The sequence below is a fragment of the Molothrus aeneus genome, chromosome 3, assembly GCF_037042795.1.
Source record: "Molothrus aeneus isolate 106 chromosome 3, BPBGC_Maene_1.0, whole genome shotgun sequence".
NCBI classification, from domain to species: Eukaryota; Metazoa; Chordata; class Aves; order Passeriformes; family Icteridae; genus Molothrus; species Molothrus aeneus.
In genome coordinates this window covers 22,855,132-22,880,072 of record NC_089648.1, presented here as the reverse complement: position 1 = coordinate 22,880,072, position 24,941 = coordinate 22,855,132, and the positions used below count along the sequence as shown (strand labels likewise).

The 24,941-nt window shown below is 38.3% G+C and overlaps 1 protein-coding gene across 2 annotated transcripts in view; it reads right to left on the bottom strand.

Annotated features, from left to right (window-relative positions):
• The window catches only part of EML4 (EMAP like 4), a 146,965-nt gene that overhangs the window by 5,171 nt on the left and 116,853 nt on the right, over nucleotides 1–24,941 (bottom strand). For both annotated transcript variants that reach the window (XM_066546491.1, XM_066546490.1), the window contains 13 exons: nucleotides 24,417–24,486; nucleotides 23,107–23,217; nucleotides 20,644–20,739; nucleotides 18,308–18,442; nucleotides 17,951–18,086; nucleotides 16,013–16,164; nucleotides 14,341–14,466; nucleotides 14,095–14,226; nucleotides 13,409–13,476; nucleotides 9,387–9,475; nucleotides 8,117–8,214; nucleotides 4,001–4,088; nucleotides 2,635–2,733 (listed from right to left, as the gene is read on the bottom strand). In XM_066546491.1, the coding sequence (XP_066402588.1) occupies nucleotides 2,635–2,733; nucleotides 4,001–4,088; nucleotides 8,117–8,214; nucleotides 9,387–9,475; nucleotides 13,409–13,476; nucleotides 14,095–14,226; nucleotides 14,341–14,466; nucleotides 16,013–16,164; nucleotides 17,951–18,086; nucleotides 18,308–18,442; nucleotides 20,644–20,739; nucleotides 23,107–23,217; nucleotides 24,417–24,486 (1,400 nt within the window). The remainder of the gene's footprint in view (nucleotides 1–2,634; nucleotides 2,734–4,000; nucleotides 4,089–8,116; nucleotides 8,215–9,386; nucleotides 9,476–13,408; nucleotides 13,477–14,094; nucleotides 14,227–14,340; nucleotides 14,467–16,012; nucleotides 16,165–17,950; nucleotides 18,087–18,307; nucleotides 18,443–20,643; nucleotides 20,740–23,106; nucleotides 23,218–24,416; nucleotides 24,487–24,941) is intronic.

Here is a 24,941-nt window from a genome sequence, read left to right as displayed (position 1 = left end):
ACAGCAGCACTTCACGTCAATTTTAACAAATTCTGCTTGACAGCAGTAAGCCTCTCAAAAGAATCTGTTCAGGCAAAACTGTGGGAAATGTGCAGCAAAGCCCAGAGTGACTTCAAGAGTTCGGGGTGCAGTGATGACACTGCTGAGCCAACAGTAACAGCACTGCCAAAGGGAGTGATGCTGTTCTCACCCACACCACACATTTCCATCCTCCTCCTCCTGCTGACAGCACTGTGATGCCTGACCCTATGGCACACTACCTACAGAGCTGAACTGTAAAACACATACTCCCAAAGCCCAAATCCCACAAACTTAACCCTCTCTCCTAAGCATCAGTGAGCAGCCCCTGGCTTGCTTGGATCCCTGAGCCAGCTGACCCTTGGGTCAAAGCCAGATTAGCAAATATCTGATACGTTGGCTTAGCTGCACTGTCTGATTTAATGGGAAAATACTTGCCTTTGTTTGAGGTCAAACCATAACTTTAAGATTCTGCAAAGGGTGTCAGACTAGCAGACAGTATAAAATTAGAGCATGATGAGTCTTGGCTAGGAAGTTTAAATATATTCTGTTGTGCTCTTGAACACCATCACATTATCTGCTTTATCTATATCACGCCCAGGTTCTCTGGCACAATGAAGATTTTGAGAGTAGTTGAAACTAAATAAACTTAATTCAGAGAGGTTGAAGTTTGTATTAATCCAAAAGAAAAGGCAGACAGGATCAGGAGACTTATCCACTTCCAAAAGCACTAAGTAAAATGGTTTCTCAAAACAGTGGTTATGGGAGCTGCTCCTGCCCAGCTTGGCCCCGGTCACTAATAACAGCTTCTATCTAACAGCTGTCAAAAAGACAAAGCCAGTGGTCTAGATGTGAAATCAAACTCTCTCTGCACTCCCACATCCCACCTCCTTAGGTCAGGAGTAAAGGACACTTCTGGGAAAGCCCTGGGATTCAGAGAGCTGCTGCCCTAATTCTGTCTGCTCTACCACCAAATGTAGTGGTAAAAGTTCAGTAGTAACACAGTCTGCTACCTCCATGTTTCTGGTAGATTTAAGTACTCCGCAAAAAATGTAAAATGTTTCAGCTCCAAGCCTATTCCACATGGAAAATGTAGTCCTTACAAAGTGTTCTCCTTGTTCCTAGTGAAATATTAGCATCAGAGTTTTGCTTTTAACTTTCTGGCCTCTCCTGAATCTTCTGATACTGTTTTAAAAAAGGTTTTTGTGCTGCACTATCATTGCAGTCACAGTAGCAAAGTGAGCGAGGAAATGACTGCTGTGGTCCAATTCCCTGTTAGCCCAGGCTTACATGATCAGAGCATCAGGAGAAGCTTCTACTTCACTGAGACAGACTGAATAAAAAACACCTGCAAATACACAGTCTGGTTCACAGTTCTCAGCCAAATGGAAGCCAATATTTTCATCCAACTAGCAATAAGCAACAATATTTAGCTCCAGAAAGAGCATGCTCCTTTTTATTTCTATTAGATACCAAGCTCAAAAGAAATCAAAAATATTTATGCAGTCTATCAATTAGTCAGCTTCCTTCTCTGACCCCTTTATTTTTCCTATTCTGTCTCAGATCTTTGGTATCCAAAAAGGAAATCATGCCTGGTTATTAAACACCAAATGCCCCCCACCCAACCAATATGCCACACAAGTCTGTCAGTGTTAGCCCTCACACCAACCTCAATCCTTTGAGGCTACCTGCTTGTTAAGCACATGACAGCCCTTAAATACACACGAGATGTGTCAGAAGCTACAGAAAGGACTCACACTTCACTGATTTTCTTCTATCCTGCATGTAAACTGGTATTCAAAGTTGACTTCCTAGTAGCTGTGAAGAGAAGATATGTAGATCTAATCCTCACCTCTAAAGAATTTGCTGATTTATTTGCTTTTGTTATTTCAACCAGAACAGAAGGAGGTGTCCGGTCTCAGTGGTGGAAGAGAGATGTTCCCAACCCTGGTCCCAGAACTTCACTGGGACACTGAACCTTACTTTTATACCCCTCACAGAGGGGCTCCTCATTTATGGCCAACAGAGCTGCCTACAGAAAAAGCAACTTGGACTGTTTTGCCACAGTCTAAAACGGTACTATTAAACGTAGATCTGTCAGATTTTTAAAATTGTTTTTGTATATTTTAAAAATAAACTAGTAGGTAGAAATGCTTTAAAGAATTTTTGTTCTTTACAAACAGAGTATTATTACTCACCTTTGGCTACAGGTATCAAAGTGCTGTCATAATTTTCATTTATGAACTATAACCTACACTTGTAACACTCTTGTTCCTGTCCCAAAACAAGGTAAACAAAGGAGAATGCACATGTGCCATATGAGCACTTTAAAATATAAGCCTGTTGATTCAATGCCTCCATAATTGGTGGCCTGAAATTATAGTGGGAGAGTCAAAGCCCCTACTTCAAGAACTAAATAGAAATCAATTGTTCATTGTCTACAGGACATTTGGTGCACTTTAGCACAGACAAATACTGTGGTCAGTCACTTTGGGGTGTGATCTCAGCACCATCCCTTAATAATCATTAGCAGTGTACTTTCAATGAGAAATGGAAGCAAACAAAACCACAAAAGCACAGTGTTAGTAGCTTAGAAGCAAGTTAAAGAGTGCTTACCAAACACTTGGAAGCCTAGCACACAAGTGTATGTTGTCCAATCTATATCCTTACAGTCAGAACGATTCCTGATTAGCTTACAGCCACTTGGAATGTCCCCTGTAAAAAAAAAAGTGAATGATGAGTTATGCAATGCAAAATTTTATTTCCATAGGTGCTCTTTGAAGAGATGCTAATGCAGTAAATAAATGCACTTTAAATCCAATCTGGAATTAAATTGTAGAGGCAAAGACAGACCAGCACCTTTATAAAATTCCAGATATTTGAAGCTTTACTTGGTTTTTATGAGTCACATTTACTTCTCATTTCCCTCTTCTGATAGCATAACCTCAAAACCACTTCCCTGCAACTTGAGTACCCTGCTACTAACTCTACAAAATGCTTTAATGTAGTCTGTAATATAATAATTTCTTCTTCCTACTAGCTCCACTGATGTGCTAGAATTCAGTAAATCATTCAGGAAGCTGTGTTTTTAAAACAGAGAGCAACTACTGCCAGAGAAGCCTCAGACTGCATGACAACTTTTAACTAGAAAAGGAAAGACTGTCTTGCAATACACCAAGCCAGTAATAATGGGTCACAGTTCTTTTCTTCCCTATACATGAAATTGTAAGCACCAATACTTCCTTTTGACAGACTGCACTATCTAGATTTGAAACCTAACTTGTGACAGGCAGAAAAAATATGTTAAAGTGACAAACATTTAAACTGTTGGTAATTCTTGCCTGTAAAGGGAAAAAACCAACAATCCTCTTGGACCCAGTTAAAGCCATAGCAAGACAGGAATAAAAAACCCCAATTAAAAAAAAAAAATTATATGCACTACTGAAGTTGAACTTCTGGTATAAGCACTATGTGTTACATTCATGTTTTCACATATTAAAAAAAGACAAACACAAAAACATTATCACCACTAACTCATTAAAGTAGCATTACTGCTTTTCTTAGTTTTCACCACCAGCAGCCAAGATAATGTTTCAAACAAGAAACCCCAGGAGAGAACTGTGGCACCGGCCCACTGATTTTATTCCCCCAAAATAACTGGTATTGTTGACACTAATTAGACAACTGTATATATTATTTTCAATCTACAGAACTTTTGGCCAACATCAAGTCGTAGAGCCACTTGTTCTGTAAATTCTACACTGTTAAACTGATTTATGACCTTGTAAAGAAGTAAGCTATATTTGGCATTGCCATTAGGTAACACACAGCTCTGAATAACATCAAGATATCAGGTTACACAAGTTCAAATCAGTCCCTTTGTCAGTAAGCATTTTGTACAGTCCTGATCAAACACACTTTTCTAAATAATCTGACAGCTAATACATATTTCTGTTTCCAGTGTATTTAATTTCATACTTACAGTATAGTATTTCATAGTCTCCTGAGTTGGACATTATATACTTGTTGTCTGGGGACCAGTCAAGGTGTGTAATATAGCTGGAATGTCCCTGAAGAAGAATGCAGTAACACCAGTGTGAAACAACTGATTTTAATTGAAAGTGAAGCAGAAGTTGCACCCACAGATGGGAGAGTTACCAGCCAATAAAAAAAAAAAAAAAAACCCAACCAAAAAAACCCAAAAACCTTCCCAAGTGCCCCAGGTTGGCTGCAGTTCACTTGTGTGCCTTTAGAGGCTCCTTAGTCCCATTGCCACACTCCCCAACAGCTAAACAAACACAGGCTGGGCATCGTGCCTCTCCAGCTGTCCCTTGTAAAGCCTGGCCCTCTTGGACTCCAGAATGATTTACTCCTAGAAGGCATGATGCTGAAATATGGATGAGCCCCAGTTTATACTGGAATTAGGAACATACACATTGCTACTGACTGTGAAAAGCAAGTAACTTGCACAGGATCAGTTTTAGATCCTAATAAAAGAGTGTCAGATAGGATTTCTTTATTTCTCTATCCATTTAATATAACCTCCATTAAATGCACACTCATGCAAATAACCCTTGCTCATCCTAAAAACTTAGGATACCTTGGTTAACAACCACCATGCAGAAGCACAGGATCATGGACTGGTGTTACAAGAATACACTTCTAAGCTTGTTGAAAGGCTCTGCTGTGCTTTGTGCACTGCACCATGTTAGCACTAGCTTTGAAAGGTGCACTGGGTCACCTTTATTAACAATCAAAACCCTTTGGTCTAGTTGCTTAGTAATCACCATTAAGAGCACACTGAGGGTTAAGGACCTGGCTTTGGTTTTGAGGAAGAAGACCAGGAAGATCTTTGAGGAAGATGCTGCAGGACAGAGTATTTTTTCTGTGCACAAACTTCTTTTGAGGAAACTAAGAGTAATAATAACAGTAATAATAAAGCTATGAAAGGTTCCAGAGAAGCCACAAATTTATATAAGGTAGGAATCATGGGCAGGAAATTAATAAAAGTGACATCCATGTCACTCTTCCTCTTCCACCCTTCTATTTCTTCTTACTGCTCTTTTTCCCCTTGTAAGACCATCTATTTTCTCCCTTTCATAGTCATTCTGCCAGGAAACAAACTGCCACATTCTTGACTGACAGATGTCAATCCATGTGCCTCCCTCAGTGGGCATTATGAACAAGATGTCCCGAAGCCCCCAGAGGGTCTCTTGGCACAGCCTGCAGCAGCCACACCAGGGCCATGCAGAAGCTCTGCACTGGCTGCTGTACCACCCACCACACCAGCTTCTTCCACAGAGAACTCTAAGAGATCCTGATTGCTTCCAGAATAACATGTAGAAATACACCCCTGTCCCATCTCCCTGTTCCCAGGTCCTTTGTGAGAGACTGCAAAAACATTTAGGAGAAAAGCTGGCCTTTATGATTTGTTTACTTATGCAGGAGTCTCTGCCTCAAGCAGAGGAACTGTGTATTGACATAACTGCTTTGCAGTCATGGGTGAGACATATGATACTGACGTGCAAACTTGGTACTAAAAAAAAAGGGCACAATTGGCTAGGATTTTTTTCTCCCTCCCTTCTTTTCCAAGTCTTCCAATTTGCAATCGAACTCCAACATGGAAAAGAATCGGTCAGTCATTTACAAAATCCTGACAGACATTTGGCAGCTGTTAAAATTCCTGGGGTTGGTGGGGGGAGGGAACAAAGCAATTGGCCAGGGGGCTCCAGGCTGCAAAATCCCTTCAGGCAAGTGATCACCAAATGACGAACTGGAGCACAACATTGTTATCATATTTGCATTAGGAGGATCCCGTTTTCTATTAAAATCTTTCTTTTGTAGCTGGCCACCAATAAGGCAACATTTTACTCTCTCCTTCTCTGTACCTTTATATACAATGAATGATTCATATTACTACCAGCTACGAAAACTATCTGACTAAATGGAAACTCCTTCCTCCATTGGCAGTGTTTATCTGTTTCAGACTTCAGTGGTGCAAGGTTCAAAATGCCCACAGCCTCTAGGACAGGCACACTAATCACTTCAGTGTACCAAATACTTCAGAGTGGCTGTCTGTGTGGCTTTCACCCCACAGCCCTCTGAGTAAATGCCCAGCACTGACTCCTGTTTTGCTAAGGTGTCTCTGATGTAAGGCAAACAGAGACAGCAGCAGCTACCCGGGAATTGCTGACACGCCGGAAGCTCAGCCCCAGCCCACACCTTCACACTGCTGACTGCATAGCTGGAGCCCTCAAAAAACAGCTGCACTGTCAAAATGGTTGCTTTGGCTCATCTGAGGTTCTGATCACAGCCAACACTATCCCTTGCTGTGGAAACAGACCCACAGGTCTAGAGACTTGCCTCTCTAGCAGCAGCAGAATGCCTGGCTGTGACTGAGAGGGGATTTAAACCTAACAGCAGGCATACAGCCCTTATGAACCAGCTAATTCTGGTTCAGTAGATAAAATCCTTCTGAAAGAATTCAAATAATGTATTCAAGCTGGAAGAAACAACCAGAAGTTAACTACCAGGAGGACTGAGTCATACTATTTGGAGGTCACCCGTGAGGCTACCGAATGACAGAATGCCAGAAGGATGCAGTGCCAGGAGAGTGCTCCGGGTCCTGAGCATGCCTGGGTGTCTCCCTGCTTAGCATCAAGCTGGTATGGGCCTGGCAGGGAGCACAGGGGAGGCGCAGGGCAAGTGAAATCGGATCTGCAGCCTCACAGCGAGCTCTGGCCGACAGCTCCACATCGCTGCCTTCTGCACCGGCTGGGAGGGGCAGGGAGCTCAGCCCTGACACAAACCGTGCTGCTGCTTTGGTATTCTACATGCAGTCACTCACACTGAATGGAAAAGCAGAACAGAAGTCTGCTTTGAAGCTTTGACACTTCTGCCTGGGTGCAACAATGCTCAATTCTCCCGCACCAATTTTTACAAACCTCTTTCCTGCCTAGGCAGCTGGATAGAGGGACATCTAGATGTTGGATTAAATTGCAATATGCTGTCTCCACATACATAATGCATAGAAATAAATGATCTTAAATATCTTCAAAGAGCTCACAAAGGCCTTGAAATATGTAGAAAACTAAATATTATGTATGTTAGGATTAGCCATCTCTGAGTGATTTTATACTCTATGGTTAAAAAATAAGTGTTGAGGTGAGATGCTGTACTAAGGTGCAGACATCCACTGCCATCTCCACCAGCTCCACTGGGGCCCTGCTCTGAGCTCCCTGTGGGCTCTGCAGGGATGGGGCAAACCCAGTGCTGCTGCCTGCCCTGGCAGCCCTGTACCCCCACCACAGCTGCACACAGGCTGCTCTGACCCCAGTGCACACCCATGTGTGTGTCACATTTCAAAGGTGAAACTATTCTTATGACATAATTTGCAAATCTCATTAAGTTTCATTTGTTCTTAATGTAAATATTTTCACTAACCTTGAAAGATAGCTGAAGTTAAGGCCAGAATACTATGTAACTAAACATTTACAGAAAAATAGTCTGTTTTTCAGCACTGGGACAACCTCATCCAAAGTAACAATAAGAACAGGCTCCACTACCCATGCTACATTTATATCTATTTACCCTGGGGCAAATCCCTCAAGTTCAAATTTTGTAGTAACAATTACAACTGAAAACACTGTATATATTTTCAGCCCCCGAGACTACACATTCTAATGGAATTACACTACCCTAATATTATGTTGGTTCAAGAAGTACTTCACCAATAGCAGGAAAAAATCCCCAAACAAATGTAATATTTTCCTTGAACAAGTTTCAGTGTATAGGTACAAGGCATTTCTCTATCTTACTGCTAATTTCCCATTTCAGAGAAAGAAGGCAATAATCTGATAAATTAGTCATATCTGATGCAAAAGTGATCACTGCACACTAAGAGATGCAGTAGCCATGAGAGACTGAAGTTTAAAATCAACCAAATGCTGAAAAAACACTATAAAACATATAACCAAAAGAGAAAAACATGAATCTGGAAAGAGTTTCACTGCTTAACATCTAAATGTATGTATAACATCAAATTGCATGTACAAGATGTAATAATCATGTAATTGATTATTCATGCTCCAAAACTTACAGTGCATTTTCCATATCTGCTATACTTTCTTCCATTTTCTGTTACTACGTAGAGGTAAATAAAGTTGTCGTGGGATCCAACTGCAAGTAAGGTGCCATCTGCAACACAGAATATTTGATATAAATAAATAGAATGTTTGTTTTGTGAATTTTAATAATTTCAGGTTTATTGCTAAGACAATAGTCTCAGTTAAACTAGTCTGTATGAATTGTACTGAAGGATTCATAACAGTTTACACTATGTTTCTTTTCAGCTGTATCTGTTTACTTTGTGGCTATGTTTTTTGGACAAGTTCATTCACTTCTGCTTTTTTTAGAATAAGTGTTCAATGGCCAGGATATAAACCCTCAGACTGCACCAGATTTGTGAAAGCTGTTGACAGCAGGCAGACTTGAGTTTTATGCACCACAAAAATGCAGAAGAGTATTTAGTCTACGGATAGCTAAACTTTGGAGGTGAGGACTGCAAATAAATCAACACTAAACATACAAAGATGTGGAATTTTCAAAAATTATGGGCATTATTCTGTCTTGTCTCCCTTCAAAAAAATATATGTGGACAAGAGCTGCCACAAATCACAATCAAACACCTCTAAGTGTCAATGAACATCAGTGATTTAAAATAAATTGCTGTGCTTGGCACATGTGGCAGCATCAGAGGAACGTTTTGCTCACTGACATTGCATGTGAGCCGAAAGCAAACAAAAAAAAAAAGATTTACAAGCGTGTTCTTCCATCCTGTTTTAACAGAGAGGAGTCAGCCTCTGACTATTTGTCATATCATGTCTGAAGAGGAGACTCAACACTGGTTTGGACTCCATGTAATCCCAGAGTAAACACTTCACAAACAGCTCTGACTTCCAGACAGACACGAGCTTAGTTTTATGGGCTTGCATTAATGAACTTGAAAACTAACTAAAAAGGATATTAAAATATCACTGATATATTAAGAAATATTTTACAGACTTTTCTGTTAACCTGTCAACTATTTGTGAACTCTTTTTGGAGGACCAAAGCTAGCATTTATTATGACAGCACAGCTGAACATGAAGAAAAGGGTAATAAGGTGATAGTGATGTTTGCAGTTACAAAATTCCAGGATTTAGTACACACAAACATATCTCTAAGCAGATCCTCAGTTACACATTAAGCATTTGAAACAATTTTTTCAAAGCTGTGCCTTTTCTAATGTCTGGGGACTAGTTTAACACCATTCAACAGAACATCCATCTGGTTTATCAGAATTATTCTGACTGTCCAAGTCTGCCTACCTACTGAGTAGCGCATCACTGAAAGCTGTTCGTTGCCATCAGTGTGTATTGAAACCAGATCCCTCGTTTCTGCATCCAAAACAAACCACCTAGAGAGAGGAGAATTCCAGTAAGTATCACTTCCACTAAACAAAAGAACAAGTTAAAGAGCCATAACTGCTGCCTGCCTTCATCATCTTATGCCCCTCTAGGGCAGCATAGAGCACATCTGTTTTTAATGGAACACTTTTCTGGTTCACAAAGCAAGACAAGTTTCAGTGAACAATATATGAAAGATTCTAAATACCATTTAATTTTTTCCCCTTTCCTGAACACTGTAATAATCACCAAAACATCTACTGGACAACAAACATGCTACCAAACAGAAAATAAGACTGCATAATTATTAAGCCTTAAGCTGAATTTCATTCTACTTCCCTATTTTGGAGATAAGTTTTGAGATAAAAACTGATCTTTCTATTTTTATAAAACAAAGTTAAAAAAATAAAGAAATAGCAGATGTAAGTGGAAAACATTTCTGTACTCATTGCAAACACAAATTCTATTCTAGCTTGGTATTTTTCTCTCGATCCTTTTCATTTCTATGAATAATTTTATTGAAGAAAGAAGGAATAACCAACCATTCACTAGAATTGATGGTTCATAAACTATCACTTTATTTTATATTTCTTGCTTGGATGATTTGTAGCTAAGGTAATTAATTCCATTTTTTATTCTTTTACAATAACTTTTAACTTGCAGTTTATTATTTAAGAGGCACATGTGAGATGCTTACAAAAACTCACTGGCACACAGACCAAAATGGCCACTGACAGCAAGATGTGCAATATGTGCAGAAACTGAGCATTTCACAATGGCTCTGATGCCCACCCAACTCCTAAATACACTGAACATTTGCAACACAGAGACAATGACCATTTAAAAAAATATGTATTCATACCCACAGATCATGAAAACAGAAGGTGTCAATATGGCTTAATACATTGGAGCTGTACTCGGAATTTAACTTCTTTGCTCCAAACTTCTGCTCTCGCAGCCATGAACATATGCCACATAGGCACATATGAACCATGAACATATGCCACAGGTAGGCTTCCATCCCTAATGGCAAGTTCAAACAATGTGGAAATGAACAAGGGAATTCCAGCCCCTGTCTCAAAGTGAACTCAGTGGAACATTGCTAAACCGGGACCATTTATTCCCCAGCAAAGGTGTAAAATGAACCCCAGGAACAATATCACACATTGCTTTCCATGGGTGGGGATGAGATTCCAGCTCATGCTCATCCAGGGTCCAACAGCCAGCCATCTGGAAAGCAGCCTGGTCCCAATGGCTTAAGCCATCTTGTGGTTAGGGAGCCACATGAAAGAAATCAAATAAAATACACATAGAAAACCCCCAACCCACATGGCACGGACTGCGGAATAACCTGTTTGCAAGACAGACAGAACCAGTGGAAAACAGGTAATGTTCACCTGATTGGCCTCTATTGCCTGATTTATTTCCTTGTGGCTCTGTCTTACACTAACCTTGCCCTTCGGCCTTCAGTTTTCTTACCAATATTAACATTTTTCTTAGAATCTTGTTAGTCTTTTTTTCTACAGCGCCTTTGATTATTCATATGCTTAGTACTCAAGATATTCTACATGATTAGTCACAGAAAGATCTAATTCCCTGCAAACAGTACCACTGGAAGCAGGGCAAAAGGATCTGAAAAGTGCCTCAAAAAAAACTTTTTTAGTTTTCCAGCTGTGCTTTTTCAGCAAGCAGCAGGACCCACAGAAAGAATTAGTACTGCCAAACAACTGATGAGCAGGTCCACAGCAGGTATTTATGGAAGTGGAAACAAAACCTACAGTAGACCCTGTGCAGACAGCCCAAAAGGGGAAATGATACTGGAATATTTATCATGGAAAGTGATATGTGAAAAACCCAGCAAAAGCATGATGTTTGACCTGATAAAAAACACACCACTGTAAAACAACAGACAAGAATACAGAAAAAGGGACAAAAGTCAGTTTTCTTTTGCTACCTCAACTTTAACCAACAAACCCAGCTTTCTTAGTGCTCCATTCCTTGTCCCTGTCTTACTCACCTCTGTGCTGAAAGCTGAGCAGCACTAGAACAGAGACACTCAAGGTTTGGGTTTACTGAGTTCTAAACAGATTAGTCTCATTTAATATTTGCTTTAAGATTTTTAGGCTATTAATCAAATTATTAAAATATTTGTTATGGGTTTGAGATTATTTTTTCTTTTGTTAATCGAGATATATGATACAGCCCTCATTCCTTGGGAAATAACTCCCTTGGACCAGATTTTCTGGCACAGAAAGCACTGCATGATGCTGCTGCATAGGCAGTAATTTTAAAACTGTTTTGTTTATCTTGACTCAACTCCATTTATTTCTCATCCACTTATACACTTACCAGGTCTCATTTCAACTCAGTTTCATTTGTATATCTCTAACCCATCATTGAACTATACAATTTCAGAACGCACTAAAATATAATGGTGAAAATATAACTGCTTAAAAACTCTTTTTACTGAAGGCAAAAAAAAAATCCCAAAAAACTCCAAGGCCATCATCATAAACTTCTTGAACGCAGTATAAACTCATTGCCTCAAGTAAATTAAAAATAAGAATTTAAACTGAAAGTGCCAAACTTAAAGCATAACACTAAATGCTCCAGGAGAGTGAAAAAAAAAAAAGTCAACCAAAAGCAAGTAACAGACCGAATGCTTTGGCCATGCAACGTGCCTTGACTGTGCTTTAAGAGAAGTTCAAAAACATCTAAAAACTCTGAAGAAACAGCCTGACATTGTTTTGCTTTTACCCATTTAAAGTACTCTTAGGCCTGTATATTCTGCTGTGTTTAATGAAGACAGAAACATTCATTCAACTTAATGTTTATAATTTTAAGATGGAAAGGTTCAATGTGGTAATCAAATATACAAGAGCTCAGCAAGGTTTTTACTAGAAGGTAAACTTGATTTTGTAGCCTGATATTACACCTAATGAATTTAGTGCAGACTGCATCTTCATCTTGGAGGAAACTCCCTAAAAATATTTAGCATTTCATTTTTCAGGAAATTTTAAGGGTGTTGCACATGCTCAGCAGTTTCTAAAAACCAAACTTCAAATGGTCTTTAGGCATGAGGTTAGGTAAAAAAAATTCTAGCTGGCAAATTAAACACACAAAAATATTCGCAATTTTCTTACATGCACCAGGCATTATTTTATCATCAAGTTATCAACCATGAGTATAAGTGAAACACAGAACAAAAATGCTAGTAGACTTAATATGTGCTCCTCTCACCTTTCTAAAGCTATGAACAACCAGTTTTTTCTTTTAATTGGTACAATGGTACTCCCTTCCTGGGAGATGATGCCAAGCCAGAGTCTGACTATGAAATAATGTAACTTTTTTCTTCCACTGTAAGAAGCCCAAGTCAAAAAGACTCAGTTTGTGCTCTGACAGCTTGCAAAGGCACGATGACTTCAGGAAGAATAGGAACAGTTCAGTATCACTTCAGTGCAGCAGTGTGCCTTGCTGAACTCTGTCTTACACAAAAGTCAAAATACAAGTCTGTTCACTTGCCTATCCATCTCAGTTTAAAAGGTTGCAAGTATGTTTGATTTGGGAAGGACAAAGATCTGTACTGTACCTGTCTTAAAAAGAAATGTAACGTGCACATAACATCAAAATATGTAATACTTGGAACAGACAATAAGGAGTGCTCAGAGAAATCTCTGCAAAAAATTAGCTAAAAAAAAGAAATCAAGATTTGGACTTTCATTTAACATTTCATGTTAAAAAGACCAAACCAGCCTAACAACAACCAAACAATGCCTCTCTCTCTAAGACATATAAGATGCTCTGCCTCCTTCTGCCATGCTTCTTAGGCTCCATAACCTCAAGTAAAAAGAATAAAAAGCAAATGAACTCCAATTAAAAGGCGCACTGTATAAAGTGTCTCCTTTGCACCTTCTGTCATCACAGCTCAGCTGGAAGGCGTTTACCTGCCCGAGTGGGTTCCTATGGCGACCACTGCTCCGCTGGGATGGAAATCCGCACAGTGCCCGGGTTCCTGCACGGGAGGCACAGACACGTTACTGCCCCGGCTGCATCCCCAGGGCACAACACCTCTCCTTGCACCAAGGCTGTCCTAAAAGTCTCAGCTGAGCTGACACAGGAAAAACCAATCCCTTAGCAGCATGCTAACCCTCAGACAGCTCTGCTCTCAGAGTATCAGTGACATGCACTGCAAGAACACCTTGTGAAAGGTGTTACACAGAAAGGCCGACATTTCTCTGTAAAAAATGATTTTGCTTGGATATTAGCAGAGAACTAGCCAAACTACAAAACGAATGACAGAAGGAAAGGACATCTAAAGCCAAACCTTCACAACTGTATGATACCCTCTTCAGATTGTTTGAATAACAGGGAAAAAAATAAACTGTAACAAGAATAAATGACTAAGACTTATTCAATTGGCTTGTCAAAATGACATCAAGCAATGGTAACCAGATTACATGTTACATAATGTATGATGAACCTTGCCAAGTTTATCAAAGCTTCAGATAGCTGTTTTTAAAAGCATAACTGCAGGATTTTTGCTTGCAATCAGGTGAGACAAGAGTGTTTCAGAGATTAAATGCTTTTTCCTATTTTCTAGCTTTATATTTAAATTAAGGGGTTGACATACATCTAGCAGCCTGGTCCATTCCAGTGTGTGGTCCACAGAGTTCCACATACAAACTTGCCTATCTTGGGCACATGTTAAAAATAAGTCTTTGAAAGGATGAGATGCCAGTCCCCAAAGTTCATCTGTATGTCCCTAGAAAGAAACCACATGTGATTTAACAAATAATAAAATTAAAATTCTTAAAATAGCACATCAGAAAATCTTTACATTTTTGGGTTATACATGAAAAAAACAAGCTATGCTCACCTGTACCTCTACTACGAAACCATCATTAAATGTTCCCCTCAAAACAAAGTTTCGTGAAGTACCCACTAAAAACTGATCAGCTTTTCCTTCTGCTACTGCTCTGATTGTTCCATACTGGTCAGGAACCTGGGAAAAGAAACATCTGTCAAACCACATTGGGCATCCTGACAGGTCACAAATAGAGCACAGTGACAGTATCAGAACTGGAGTTCTCCCAGTAAAAAGAACAATCCAATTATTATTACCTCAACCAGGGCTTGACCTGAAACCTCCCTCGTTCTTTTTTTTCTTGTATGTCTGTACTGAACATTTGTTCAGTACAGACGTACAAGATCTTATTCTGAGACAATCACAGTTATATCATTTTAATAACTAGAAATAAGTAGAAAAAAATTTACTTATTAAATTAAATAGCTTTTAAGTGTCAGATTCACTAAACAAATGCAGTCCACAGCCTTACAACTCATCTTACAAGGAAAGGGATAATATGCAGTTACTATTTACTTTCCAAAACAGGTTTTGAAAACCAAGAAAAATCTTGTAGCACACCGTAAATGCTTCCTGATTTTCTTAATGTTTCCTGATGAGCCTAAAGTAAATGTTCATATGCCTTATGTTAGCAATGATTCTGAATTTTAATGACTGTTTATTGCAGGCTTGAATTCTAAGGCACTGCATTTTTTTACAGTGTGCAATTGTTTGTTCTCTAAATTATTTCATTTGAGAAAATACACTAATATTAAGTGATAACAGAAGATAGAAAAATCAATCTGTCAGGATTCTGGTAATGTAAAAATTAGCTTTAACATAATATTATTAACAAAAGGAAAACAGAGACACTGGTAAGAATGAAGTATGTTACTTAAGCCTAAGAATTGTATATCATAGTCAGTGGTTTCCTTCACTGCCATGTTTTCTAGATGTCAGTATAAGACTCAAGGCAGTAACAAATCCTAGATTAAACTTACATAAGTGCTAAGAAAAAAATGCTACTACAAACGGACAATGGGTAAGTGGAGTAAACCAGGGTTTAAAGAACTGTTTTAGTAGAACACATTATTTCAAGATAAGGGAAAACCCAAGTTTTTAAAATCCAAAATACATGACCTTTTTCAATTCATTCCCACTGACCTAGCGCTGCCATATTGCCAAATCACAAAGAACAGACATATTCACTGAACACTGGGTTAAGGCTAAATTTAAAAGACATTCCTCATCACAGCTTATTAATTATTACAGAGTTCCAGTATGCATTCTACCCCTTGTTTACCTTATGTCAAACATTCTACTAAAACCCTCAAATGCTGGTGACATTGTCTTTCTCCAGAGAGGCAAACTTTTAAAAACACAGGCAATACTAAAGAATATCCTCATACGTCCTCTCAAACAGGATGAATTAAAAAACCCCCAAACAACTAAGGAAGGGTTTTGAAGAAAGAAAACCCTTAACATTTCTGTTCAATTTAAACACAGGAAAACTGAAGTCTCATATAGGCTCATTTATAGGCTAAAATTTAAACACTTTTATAATAAAACATTGTTTTCCACTTAAAAAACAGCAACCAGAAGGTATTCTTTCTTCCTAACTTCCCCTACTAAGAGTGGGGAAGGCTCTGTCTTGCTAGCCAATACCTTCTTCAAGGCAATTTCCCTGTCACTCTTGCTTTCTTACCTCAATTTCCCTTTCAGGATTCAAATCATGATCCCACAGGATGATCTTTCGGTCTTTCCCACCTCCAGTTAGCAGCATTCCATTCCTCATCTGACAGAGTGTGAACACACTGCCATCATGAGCTTTGATTTGTTTGCTTATCTGATATACTCCTATAAGCACAAAAAAGAAAATAAGAAAGAACACTTCTCATTTTTTTTACCTGTGGTTTATGAGAAGCTCTGCCTTTAGGCAGAAAAATAAAGGAAGTGTATAATAATAATAATTACATTTGGACTGTCAGGCTCTTAGTATTGCAAACACAAGGTGGTAGTGTTTTCTTACAGGATAAAAAGATAAAACAAAGGGCCCTCCTTTCTCAAGAAAAACTTTTCTAGATTGACTGTCCTACAAAATGTGAAGGCAAAACCAAAACCAACAACTGGTAGAATGCTTTCATTTCTCTGCTTTCCAAAAGAACACGGTTTTTCCAGATGCAAGAGAAACTGTCTTTTAGAGTCAAAAAATATTTAGCAAGTCATTATTAGAAAATAAGTAAAGCTACTTTATTAAAAGAAACTAGAAGACTTGTTGTCTATAGTCTTTTGGGAATAAAAGGCCAATTATTTATAGCAAAGTTTCCAGGATGCATGAACCTAATATCTAAAGCTGGATATGTGCTGCCACACATAAAAATAGTACAACCAGCATTTGGCATCTATCAAGACAGCAGTCTACCCAAAGGAAAATACTTGGAAGCATGAAAGAGATGAGAAAATTAAACAAGGGTAGCAAAAGAAGCTTTTTGCATCCTCATTGGGTCCTTCACATCAAAAGAACTGCTGTTGAAAAATTAAAAAAAAAAACTAAACAAAAGATTCTGGTGCTGCATACTTTCAAATAGCAATCACAGAAAAAGTGGAGCAGCACCCAGCTATGAGCTGAACTTTGCTGACTCTGCCTGTGGCTCAAGTCAGTTCAAATCAGTGTGCTCTCACACTGTGAAACAGAGTATGAGATCAAGTCCCGTGACCAATCTAATGTGATAAACCAACTAAAAACCCCAATGTTAGTTAAGCCAGTGTAAATAAATATTCTATCTGATAACGCTTAGGGTTATACTGAAAAAAGGTTATTTTTGCACAAAAATTGAAAATTAAATATCAGATGTTATGTTGAATTACTTTTCCATTGCAGTTAACTTGAAAGATGAAAAAAAGATTTACCTACAAAATCAGACTTACTGTTAAAAATGTACTTTCTACATGAATGTTTTCCTGGCATACCAATTTAAACCAGAGTGTTTGAAATAGCTGCCAAGTAAAATGAATTATCATTGAATTTATGAGGGCTCAACTGTGCCAGGTCTGCATATGTTGGGTAACAAATGATTTTCCTTTCTTTTTTACAAAAGCTTTGCTCTAAAGAGTTAGTTCAATTTCAAAGTTATTTTCTTAAAGTATATCAAGACGTGAGTGTCTGCTAAACCAAAAACTGTTATTCATGTAACTGCTACAACTAAGCATTGTAATTGTACTTCACATACTAGTCCTATTAATGTCAGCTCCACCACTTAATGGAATTCCTGAGACTAAGCATGGTGCAACATAAGCCTTAAGAGGCAAAGGCAGCCTGCAGAATCCCTAAACTGATCCTACAGGCTTTTTCAAATCACCAGATCAAAGGAGAGCTGATTAATCACATTTTTTAAAAATGCAAAACATTTAGATAAAGTAGTTTTCATTCATTTCATGCACAGTCTCTTTAGTTAGAGAGAAATTCCAGACTGCTCTTAAGTCAGCAAATTCACAGGACTTGCAGGACTTTGGTACCGCTCGTTACTGACAGGAAGTGTATGCTCTGAGTCAGGCCTTTCTCTATTCCTTCCCTAGTGCCAACCTTTATGTTTGTCTTCTACAGACTATGCAAAATCTGTGATTAACCCTGAACATGTCCTACCTTTAGCTCCTTTTCCTGGAGTAGCTTCTACAGTAGTTTTGCCCCATATAAGTATTATCCCACCTGAGTCTCCAGTGAGCACATCACCATTTCCCAAGAAAGCCAAACACTGAACAAATTTGGGTTTCTCATATTTCTGAAACAAAATAAGCAAGAGAAAGGGGTAATTGCTTGTACTTGTTACATAATTAGAATAGTGTGCCCACACTCTTACACCCTGCATACACACAAGCAGAATTTAGCCTTTTTTGTGCGTTTACCTCTCTGATCAGACAGTACACGGTAACAATGAAGCAAATGTACAGAAAATATGACTTCCATTGATTTAAAACTGTCCAGGTATCAACATATTATTACCCCAAATATCCCTTGCTTCCTTGATAATGAATTGCCACTCCAGGTCCAGAAAAATATATGAGATTTGCCACATGTTATTATGGTATTTGCATCAGTGGGATGGAATTCCACAGCAAGAACAACTTCATTTGTAGTCTGAAATAATAACAGAAATAATATTTATTCAGATAGGACATTAACTACTAGAAACACATGTAAACCCCCAAGTTTCAGAACAGAGATATGTAAAACTAGATAGCTTATAGTATGCTTGAAATGTTTTTTAAAGTTTTCTGTGCTAAGTCAGCTGTCCGAATGACTGCACATATAATTTTATATATATTGATTTTTCACATACATAATAGATCTTTATTAAACTTTGGTACACAAGTTCGGGTTTTACATTCCCTTTTAAATCACAAAAAACTTCTGCTCTCTCAAATAGCTAAGACTTCTGCCAAGGAAAATGAATAATGTATAAAAGACATTTTTTTGGATTGAAAACCCTGCTTAGTTTTTACACAGACTATTTGCTATTCTGGATAAAAAAGCTGTGACAGAGGCAAGTAAGACAATGATAATATTGTAGGATTATATCCATCATTCTCTTTCTGAAATTCTGTAACAATTCTTTTGTATTCTTTGCTTTCCTTTCCTCCTCACAAAGAAGAAAAAGTCTGCATAACTCAAAACTTTGAAACATAGAGTCCCACCATTGTATTTTTACTGGCTGCGTGTACTTTTACTGAATTACCAACATCTTAAAGTATTTCATATTTTACCAAGAGATTTTATAAAAATAACAAACTGACTGGTCATTTACTTAACTTCTAATATATACTCAACCAAACTGTCTTTGAAGACAGTTCCAATCCCCTGCAGGCAGTGGCTACAAAACAAGAAAGTAAATGCATTTATTTCTACAGGATTTCAAAACAGGTTGCCCAGAGAGGCTGTGGATTCTCCTTCTCTGGAGGTACTGAACACCTGCCTGGGCAGGATCCTGTGCAACCTGCTCTAGGTGAGCCCTGCTTTGGCCTGGGGCTTGAACAGATGATCTCCAGCAGTGCCCTCCAACCCCAGCTGTTCTGTGATCTATACATAAGAGTGCGGTTAAACCACATCTTTGAGAGCAACTTCACAACTTTTGGCTTACTTTAAAAAAGAATATTTTTTGTTGTTGTTGTTGTTTATTGTCCTATTTGTTGAATTATGTTTCTCACAGAGTTTTCACAGGAGCAAATCTGCTATGTCAAAAAAATAATTTGGAATTTATAGACTGAAAACCTTAATGGAGTTCAGCTAAGAAACAGCTTTTGTTTTGCATCCCAGCTCAAGGGATGCAACTCTGCTCACACCATCTTCCGTGGAAGGTGCTTAAGATACTGTAAGACCAAGTCCTAGATTTGAATAAGTTCTGAAGGGCAAGCTGTCCCTGCCAAATAATTTTTAGCCAATTCTGAAACACCAAGGAACTCCCCTGAGTGAAAAAACAGTCAAAACATAACGTCAGTGAACGGGAAATACAAGGCATATGCCAAATAGTTTCACATAAATATCAAAAAGGAAATGAAAATACTGTTATAGAATTAAATTAAACTTGTAGAAAAAAGCTTGTATTGGTCAACATAACCTATACAAAACAGGTCAAACCAACACGACTTTGTTACCTGAAATGGCAAGTTTGTAATGATATGGACATATATTCCTGTGGATCATGACTTCTAAAAATAGACAAATACTCAGTTCCACATGCATGAAATATTTGCTTGCTTGATACTGGAAACACAAAGGATTCGGTATTCCCAGTGAAATCAACTTTAAGTGAGCAGTGAGTGCAGCATCTCTGAAAACATCTCTGTTTCAGTGATATTCAGTGCTCTGATATTTGGAAAGTTTCAAAAAGAAACAGAAAAGCAGACATGACTGTAATCCACAAAAGTACTTAGGACTTCAAATGAGAAGAGACACATAATGAGAATCAATAGTCGGAATTTGATTCAGACAAAACTGAAATGGGGAATGTTTAGAAGTAGTTGATTTTTTTAAACAACTACAGCCTGAATTGTCAGTTTAGTTTGTTTAAGTTCCCAGGATTTATTTTTTTTAAAATTAAGAAACCATTAGACAATTGCTTTATTTGCATTGGCTTTTAAGGATGAGTAAAATGCAATTCCAAACCCTTCAATATTCAAACCACTTCCAATAAACAAGAATACATTTTTGTGGAACCCTTAAACAAGCCATCAGAATTACACAGTTGCAGTTTCCAAGTAAGATCAAAAGCATGTTTCACAAACTTGTATTTATGGGAATAAAACCACTTGTATTTCAGAATGTTCATGTGCAAAAATTACCTTTATCTCTGCTATTTTTGATTTCCTCTGCCAATCCCACACAGTAAGCATATGCTCGTTAGAGTCATCAATTACACACAAATGAGTACCAGAATCCTAAAGGAAAAAGAAAAAGAAAGAAGTACTGGCAAAGTACTGACAAACAGGGCAGGGCAGAGGTATTTAAAAAAATCCACAAAGGTAGAAATATAAATTAACAAAGTCCTTTTAAAGTAATTACAACCTCAATAAATATAGGGAATTTTCCTTTTTTTCTTTCTTAAAAACAGACATAAAATTTTGTATAATCTCATTAAAAAAGATCATGCTTCAAATAACACTCTAGGAAAGCTTTAAAAGTATCTTACCAAGTCTTTACTCTGGTTTTGTTTATTTTTACGCTGGGTTTTTTGTTTGTGGTTTTTTTTTTTCTTGTTTGCAATTTCACACTGACAGCAAAGAGATTTCTTTTGCTATTCTTATAAATATTTTGCTTTTCCTCAGGTCTCAGAGGACAGACACACAGCTCCACTTGTGTTTTTTTCCCTAAATGCCACCATCACATACACACAACTACATTATCAGATTCTGTAAGCATAGTTTTTTCCTTATGGATCATAAAGCATGAGAAGTTTCATCATGTAGTTGGTAAAACTGCAGCCAAAGTAACACTTTCTGAACAAAACAGTGCTTACAGAGGAGGTAGAGCAGCATCTTCAGTATTAAATGACTGAAACCACTTATTTTGAAGAACTTTACAACAAAATAGTAACTATATGGCTACATGCAATTAAAGGAACAGAGAAAAAAAATCTTAAAACCATACTTATTCCCAGCAATGCACACTTGCACAAACCAGCTGTTTCAAGGACATTTGTAGAAAGATTTGGAGGAGATTTTAATTATCATAAAGTTGATTCTTGCACTTAATTCTCTAACAAATTATGAAAATAGAAGTGGCTAAAGCTATTATTCCCAAGCACTATTCTGAGCAGTAATATGCAAATATTCATGTGAATTATAGGTGGGAAAGAATCCTGAAGACAGCATTGGCACTGTACACAACTCTTGGAGGGGTTAATAAATCCTGTGGTAAAAAACATAGGTCTAGATATTGCACACAAACTGTTTCAGTCCAGTGAGCAATCACGTGAGACTGTAATAAGAAATCTAATTCAGTTATCTGCAAAAGAGAATCAGTAAAAGCTAAAATCCAGTCCCCAAAAAATTCCCTGCTTTTAAAATGATGGAATGCACTCTTATTCACACTGAAAAAGACCTCTATCCAAGTATGTAAATTTCATTGGTTTGTTGGAGTGACAGGAATGCCAGCACTCCTTTCACATTATTTACTGAAACACACAATGTACTATATCTAACATAGCAACATTTCAATGCTATGAAATTTCTTTCGATTGCTTTCTTTCTTCCAAACGCTAAGTGAAACTGCAGCAAGAGAGTGCAGGAATTTCTTTTCAACAGGTCACCCAGAGACACTGCTGAGTTTCCATTCTGGGAGGTTCCCAGAAGCCAGCTGGACCACAGCCTGAGCAGCCTGCTCTGACAGAACCTGCTGTAAGCAGGACAGTGCATGAGGTGATCTCCAGACATCCCTTCCCACCTCAGCTGTCCTCTAAATCTCTTCCTCTATTAGCAAAATACTGCAGACATTGTTTGTCTGCATTTTCCATTTTTTACTTATATTAATTCCTCTTGATGGAATGCAAGACTCCAGCTTGGGTTTTCAGGAGGTCTGATATGTCTCAGTCTTTCGGCAAAAATGCAGTAGGCAGCTTCAAGATTAAAATATGCCCACATTTAAAAACAAAAACAAACAAACAAAAAACAAAACAAAAAAAAACCCAACTCATTTCCAAATTTGAAATGAGAACTTTCTGAATGCCAAGCAGTGCATCTCCATGTACTCCATGTGCTACCAATTTTTCCTGATAAATTCTATGGGTCTGGTAACAAAGACCTCTATTTATTTTCTGTGTAAAAGAAGAGGCAAAAAGTGAACAAGCTATTCCTTGGGAAAAAAAAGTACAAGATAATGTGAAGTTTTGTTTTTTTTTTTTAAATTTCCTGTTGGTGGACAAAAACCTACTCCAGCTGTGAAAGCAAAAAAGTTAACCCTCCTATCAGAACTCACTAAATTTTGTCATCACAAACCTCACAAACAAATTTGTTTTTAACATCAAAATAAAAAAGACCCAACAAAACCAAACCACCAAACGCAGCGTGGACTTTGATTTCTACTTAAGGGTTTGTTTTGCCTGCTATTTATTTATCGTGCTGTTTGGTTTTACATGTGCCATTTCCTGTTTTCCCAGCTGTCAGCTGCTTTTAGAAAGTATACAGAAACTTTAGTGACACACTTTTGGTACCGAAAGAGATCAGCTAGACAACCACATGGAGAAACTTCAGAGGTTTCCTCCCTGTTTCCCTAGGAGGTGCTGTGGAATGGCACGGCGCCCATCTTACCGCTTTGGAGAAATCCAAGCAGCCCACTCCGCGCTCAAAGGTGCCGAGGCCGATCACCTGCAGCGTGGCCAGGCTCACCGAGTCCCACACTCTGACATGGGGCTGCAGGGGCTGCGTGGGAAGCAACAGCACAGACAGGTCACAGCAGGGAAACACAGGCTGCTGCCTGCACCACAGACTGCAGGGTAAAGGCAGGGTAATGACCTGTGCTGGTCATGCTGCTGGGCACTACCCTCAAAGCCTAAAGGGGACAGCCAAGGCAATGCTGTTCCTTCTGTCTGGGCTACCATCGAGGCAGCAAAATGGCATTTAGTAGCTGTGGAAATACTTTAACCAATTCAAGGAAGTGAACAAATAATGGAAGAGTCATCTTGCATTTGAGACCCCAGACTAGTAATATTATGCAACAACTGAAAATAATAATCAAATCTGGGCTTATATAAATAAATTAGGAAATAAAGAAAAGAAACAAACACTGGTGCACTGAGCCTTTTAACCACCACCAATCATTCAATGAAAATGTCCATGTTTATACTACCACTTCATACAACCAGTATCCCACACTAGCAACAATCACAAACAGCATTCACCGCTGAAAGTGACAAATCTTTGTACTGATGGAAAAACAAACCAACCAACTCTAACAAGATTCAGAAAATGCTTAGTGGAAATCCTGTATACAAAACCCTCCACATAAACTTCTTACAAAATATAAAAAATTAAGTTGAAGACCTGAAAAAGAGTTACATTTAACAGGCTTCTACACTTTACAGCATCTGTCTTTTTTTCCCCCCTCTGTATATAACTTCATGAAAATAATCCAATTATCCAAATTCTGACAGAATTATACTAAGAGGTGGAGAGCAGCATTTAAATATACTTGCTGTCAAATGAGCAAGTTTATAGAAAAGTTAGGCATACTTTTCATGAATTCTCAAAGTTGGTTTCCTCTTCCATGAAGCCTTAAGACTGTACTGACCCACAGAAATGGGGATTTGCTCTCCCTTGGGAGAACACATATTGAAAGTAATACAACAGAAATGATGTGGCCTTATAAATCAATCACAAGCTTCATGTTTGCTTGCAGATATGGGACTTTATGAGCTCCTGCTCTTTTTAATGTATGGTTGAGTGTTTCTGTCACTGTCTTTTGCTAGAGATACAGGCTGTTACCTGAGAAACTCAAAATACCTCAGTAAATGCAGTGCTTAATATAAACTGCAGACAGAAGGTGATGATTAAAAAACCCCAAACCACTTTTTCCTGATTTTCAAAACAAGATACTACTGCTCAACAGCTCTATTACTTACCCTTCCATCTTTATCCACTCCAGCTAACTGTCCTGTTGCAATTCTAATTTTGTCTGGATGAACTGCAAGACTAAGACAGACAGAAATATGACTTGCTTTTGCTGTCATACGTCTTCAAAACTGAGAGGTGTTTTGTAAATTTTTTATTTGTTTCTCAACAAAAGCCCATGAAGACACTTATGATCCTAAATCCCACTTCTAAGGAGACAACTTGAACGTTTCTCACCAGATATTTCATTCCACACTGTACTGACCAGGAGTGCCAGAAGAGCCACCTCCACATGTGCCCTGACACACCTCAGGTTTGCACTACACTGGGAGACCACAATCTACATGGTCTGTAGTGAACCTCCTACACATAGTTATGTGCCATAGTTATAAACACTACAGTGTATTTTATGCCTGAACCTAGAGATGTCATGAACCTGGGGGAAAAAGGGCAGAAAAGTTGGCTGAGGGCTTGCCTATGCACCCAGGAGTCAAGGATTACCACCACTTGAAATGAGTTACTGATGTAATTGTACT